This window comes from Cicer arietinum, chromosome 7 (assembly GCF_000331145.2).
Source record: "Cicer arietinum cultivar CDC Frontier isolate Library 1 chromosome 7, Cicar.CDCFrontier_v2.0, whole genome shotgun sequence".
Taxonomy (NCBI): Eukaryota; Viridiplantae; Streptophyta; class Magnoliopsida; order Fabales; family Fabaceae; genus Cicer; species Cicer arietinum.
The window spans coordinates 7,684,885-7,689,147 of record NC_021166.2 but is presented as its reverse complement, the minus strand read 5'-3'; the positions used below and the strand labels follow the sequence as shown (position 1 = coordinate 7,689,147).

The window sequence follows — 4,263 nt, the reverse complement described above, 5'->3', positions numbered from 1 at the left end:
AAGAGTGTGTACAAGTTTTTTTTGAAAAAAATGTGCTGTTGTTGGTATAAATTGGGTATCTTCTGCCCACAACTGTAGAGACCAATGTCCTGAGCTAGGTAGGACTACAATGAGCGACAAAGCTCTCCCTCAAGAGTTTTAATGTTGATGCATTTTCATGGTTGGATTTCGAAGGGAAAAATTAGACGATGAGTGGATATAATGTATTTGTGTTTTGATTAGAGTATGCAAAATTGACTTCAGATGAAACTAGTTATCAATCATAGAAGTAAAATTTGCAAAAGTGATTTCGATATAATAAATGTCATTTGTTTAGTATTAACAAAAATAACTTACTTATAGATGAGGGAATTTTTGCATGTATATCCCTTTTTTTTTAAAACTAATCAATACTTATAAATATATATTGAAATTTATATACCAAAATGTTCGGGGATGCGACCTCCTATTACAGAAAAAAAAAAAATCATTTTTCATGTGGTCGCAGGACAGAGATGCGATCCTTATAAAGGTAAAAAAAAGTAGGGCATTTTGGTATATAAATTTCAATGTAGAGTATATTGGTTAGTTTTTTTTTTAAAAAGGGATATTTATGAAACAAAACCATAGATGTGTGGTTACTAAAATGGGTGTGGAAAAGATTGTTGTAGTAATAATGAAGTATCAAATGATGATAGTCTTTTTGGCTATCCACATTCAACGGGTTTTTCTTTCAGTGCAAAACCAATCAAGCATTGCTTTTGTGTTTGGAGACTATAGTTTTTATACAAAATCAGTTTTACATATTCCATAAAGTTTAGAAACTTAAACTTGATTTTGAATGCATTACAGTTTGTTTGTAATGAATATACTCTAAAAGTTAAATCCAATGTATTACATTTTCTACCTTTTGTTTCATTCCAAAATTTCCATCTTCCTACTTTCCATCTACTCAATCAAGCAAAAACTTTTACTTCACTACTAATGCTACAAGCCACAAGGATTGGGCTAGTGACGAGGGGTTTGGATTATTTTTGCAAGGCGTCGAGGTCATAGGTTCAAACCTCATTGCTTGCTACTACTATACACAAAAAAGAAGTATTGCTATGAAGTTTGAAGTTTGTATTATTAGTTGGTAGTTCCCTTTATTATTCCTCGCCTATCTCAATTTTGGTTTGCATTTGCAGATGATACGGAATTGTCTGATGTTCCTGCAGTTTCAAATATTAGGCAGGATCTAACTGACTGGCAGGAGAAACATGCCAATCTTGTTCTTTCTACTGTCGAGGTTGCATCTATTTTTCATTTCTGTTAGACTCGAAACGATTTATTTATAGACACACGTAATCAAAACATAAAGGGTCTTCAGGATTAAATTTTTAGCCAATTAATCCTTGTTATTGTGAATCAGAATTTTATAGGTGCATGGTTCCCTAAAACTGGGAAACTGTTATCAAGGCTATGCATATCCATTAGTACTTCTGTCAGTGCAAATGGACAGCGTGTTTGTGTTTTCACAATTCAGTTTATTTTTTGTTGCAGGAGATTTCAAAATTGAGATATGAGCTGTGTCCACGTGTCATGAAAGAGAGGAAGTTTTGGAGAATATATTTTATAATTGTCAATAAACATATTGCACCGTAAGTATAATTATTTTTTATTTTACTTTTGTCTGACCAGATCAATTTAGTACATGATTATTTGGTCTTTGAAGTCTTAGAAAACTATACGGTTTTGTATTATGTGAAGGTTGTCTTGTTACTTATTGAAAGAAACATTATATGTAATATACCTTTTTAATGGCAAAGATCACAATGCAGGCATTTGACTATGATGCTTCTGTTTAGAATATACTGACATGTATATGTCACAATGCAAAGAAGTCGTTCTATCTGTTTATATATGAAAATTCCCACATTAAGGGATTTTAGAAAATCCACTACAGTAATATAAACATGTAAATTTTTAAAAAATATACTTATTGTCAAATAAGTGTTCATAAGGGCAGCTGAATGCTCGTTGAGTTGTTGAAAATGATGACTATTTTGTACAATGTAATTAAAAAAATTATTTGGATGTGCCTAAATTATAAATAACAGTGATTGTAGTATTGTATTGGTCCGTTCCCTTAAAAATTAATATACTCGTGAAAAAATGTCATGTTTGTTATACTTGTACATTTGTTACATGCAAATTATTTATGGAAATTCCCTCATTCTTCTGTGTGATTACTGATGCTATCGTTATACTGTTCTGTGAATTATACTAAACTGTTTTTTTCCTATGCTTTCTGGCAGCTATGAAAACCGCTACATGGAAGATGCTAAACTAAAATCATCCGAGCAATTTAAAGATTACACGATGATGGAACCATTAGAAATTGAACTGACCTCTAATCAAAAGGTTAAGGAAGTGAAAAAAGAGACCAAAGCATCAAATTCATCACCTCAGCAAGACTTGGATATATTTCTTCTGGGAGATACAGGAGACAGTGATGATGACCCAGGTACACCTTGTTCATTGTCTTTTATAATGTGCATGTTTCTGAAAAATAGTATTGCATATATGAGTTTGGTACATCGGGCATCTCTGTTTACAATTGACATAAAAAGCATTTCAAGTCCCAGAATAATTAAAAGGTGATTAATTATATAACGGGATAATAGATAGAGTTATACCAGACAATTTATCTTTTGCATCTTTTGGATTATATGATCTCTTGATTTAAGCTGCATTGGAAGCTTTGAAGTTTAACAGAATGAGATGGAACATAAGGAGGGGGAGCGATACAATTAAATAATTTTGCATTAACCATGTTTGGACTGATAATTTAAGCTTTGATGAGTTATATTTGCCAAGAATGACTATGGTCTTTCCAGATGACGGTGATGGCGGTTTTGATGATGATTTGGACAAACTGGTAGAAAGTTCGGTAAGCATGATATTCTGTGTACTATTTCTGGTCTTATTCTCCTTTTATATACATATATTTCTCTTTAATTTTATTCCTTTTTGTTCGATGTTGCATGAAAAGAAAAAGAAAAAGTTTTTCTTTATCCAAGAAAAGAAAAAATTAATTTTCTTTCCTGCTAAAAAATTATTTTCCTGAAAAAATTTGGGTAAAAAAGTTGGGGCATGTGGGCCTATTTATGATTATGGTGCTTTCTGTCTTGGGGGCTTTTGTAAATGGGGCTCTTTAGCCTTGAAGTTTTTTTTTTTCAGTTGACCAAAAAAAAAGCCCTGAAGTTTTAGGTCCCTTTAACATGTGAGATGGGTCCCAAAAACCATAAAATTGACAGCTCTACCCGTGAATAGTGGGTGAAGCAATGTGATTTCTCATTTTAAAAAGAGAATTAACAGAGTTACCACCTCCTTCTCCTTGAACCCATTTGAAAAAACAAATTGTTCCTATATATAAGTTTCATTTCAAATGACTTGATATATTTTTTGTTTATAAAAATATGCTTAATTGAAACTACTATAAGTACTTTTACTTTTTAAAGATTACACGAGTTGGACAAATAGGGACTTATAAATAGGGATACAGATAGTAACATATTAAGGAAATATGTGTCGCCTACAAAAACTAGTGAGGAGGGTGGATGTATGTCTAATAATCATAGGGGGTGTGGATGTGATTTAAAGAGAGCTCAAAGGAAGTCTGTGTAATTTGCCCTTTATTTAATCATTCTGTCAAATTGGCCACAATTTTGTGTTTACTATTTATTTTGAGACTTTTTTGAGTAAACAGGATGATGATAAAGAGAAATCATAGATGTTGCTTGAAATGATTGGGTGGCATTATGGAAGTGGTTGCAACATGCCTGAGAATATTATTCATGATGGAAATGAGGCTTAATTTGTTATTATTGTGACATAAACGGCGGCTGAGCTGTTCCAGTTGCCTAAATTTATTGTTTCAACCATTGTTTTCCCCTTTATTTCACGTGTTAGTATTTTCTCACTTGAGGGATGAAGATTAGGTTTGTGTTATAGAAACTTAATTTATTTGGTGAATAATTTTGTTAAGTTGTTGAATACATTTTTATTTTCTTTGTATATAAAATAGATACTAAATTACCAAAAGAAAAAGAAAAAGCATACAAAATAAACAAAAATTTGGTGCTTAGTTATCCTTATATATTGCTGTGTATACTTTGATCCTATTCGAGTAGTTGAGTTCTCTTTTTTTACTCAAGTAGTTGTGAGTTCATTGGAAGTGAAAACCAAAATTATCTAATAAAATTAAAAAAATTGCTTGGCAATAGTCAGTTACATGCAATT

At 31.6% G+C, this 4,263-nt stretch overlaps 1 protein-coding gene and 1 long non-coding RNA gene across 2 annotated transcripts in view; one reads left to right on the top strand and one right to left on the bottom strand.

Annotated features, from left to right (window-relative positions):
* The window catches only part of LOC101505486 (uncharacterized), a 5,304-nt gene extending 1,184 nt beyond the window's left edge, over positions 1-4,120 (top strand). The window contains exons 2-6 of the mRNA XM_004508593.4: positions 1,167-1,267; positions 1,522-1,619; positions 2,277-2,485; positions 2,859-2,911; positions 3,731-4,120. Coding sequence (XP_004508650.1) covers positions 1,167-1,267; positions 1,522-1,619; positions 2,277-2,485; positions 2,859-2,911; positions 3,731-3,754 — 485 coding nt within the window. The 3' untranslated portion in view covers positions 3,755-4,120. The remainder of the gene's footprint in view (positions 1-1,166; positions 1,268-1,521; positions 1,620-2,276; positions 2,486-2,858; positions 2,912-3,730) is intronic.
* LOC140918892 (uncharacterized) lies at positions 2,121-3,731 on the bottom strand. Its single transcript, XR_012161325.1, has 2 exons — positions 2,658-3,731; positions 2,121-2,568 (listed from the first exon to the last, which is right to left on the bottom strand). It is a non-coding gene; the product is annotated as an uncharacterized lncRNA (long non-coding RNA).
* Positions 4,121-4,263: the final 143 nt, after the last annotated feature.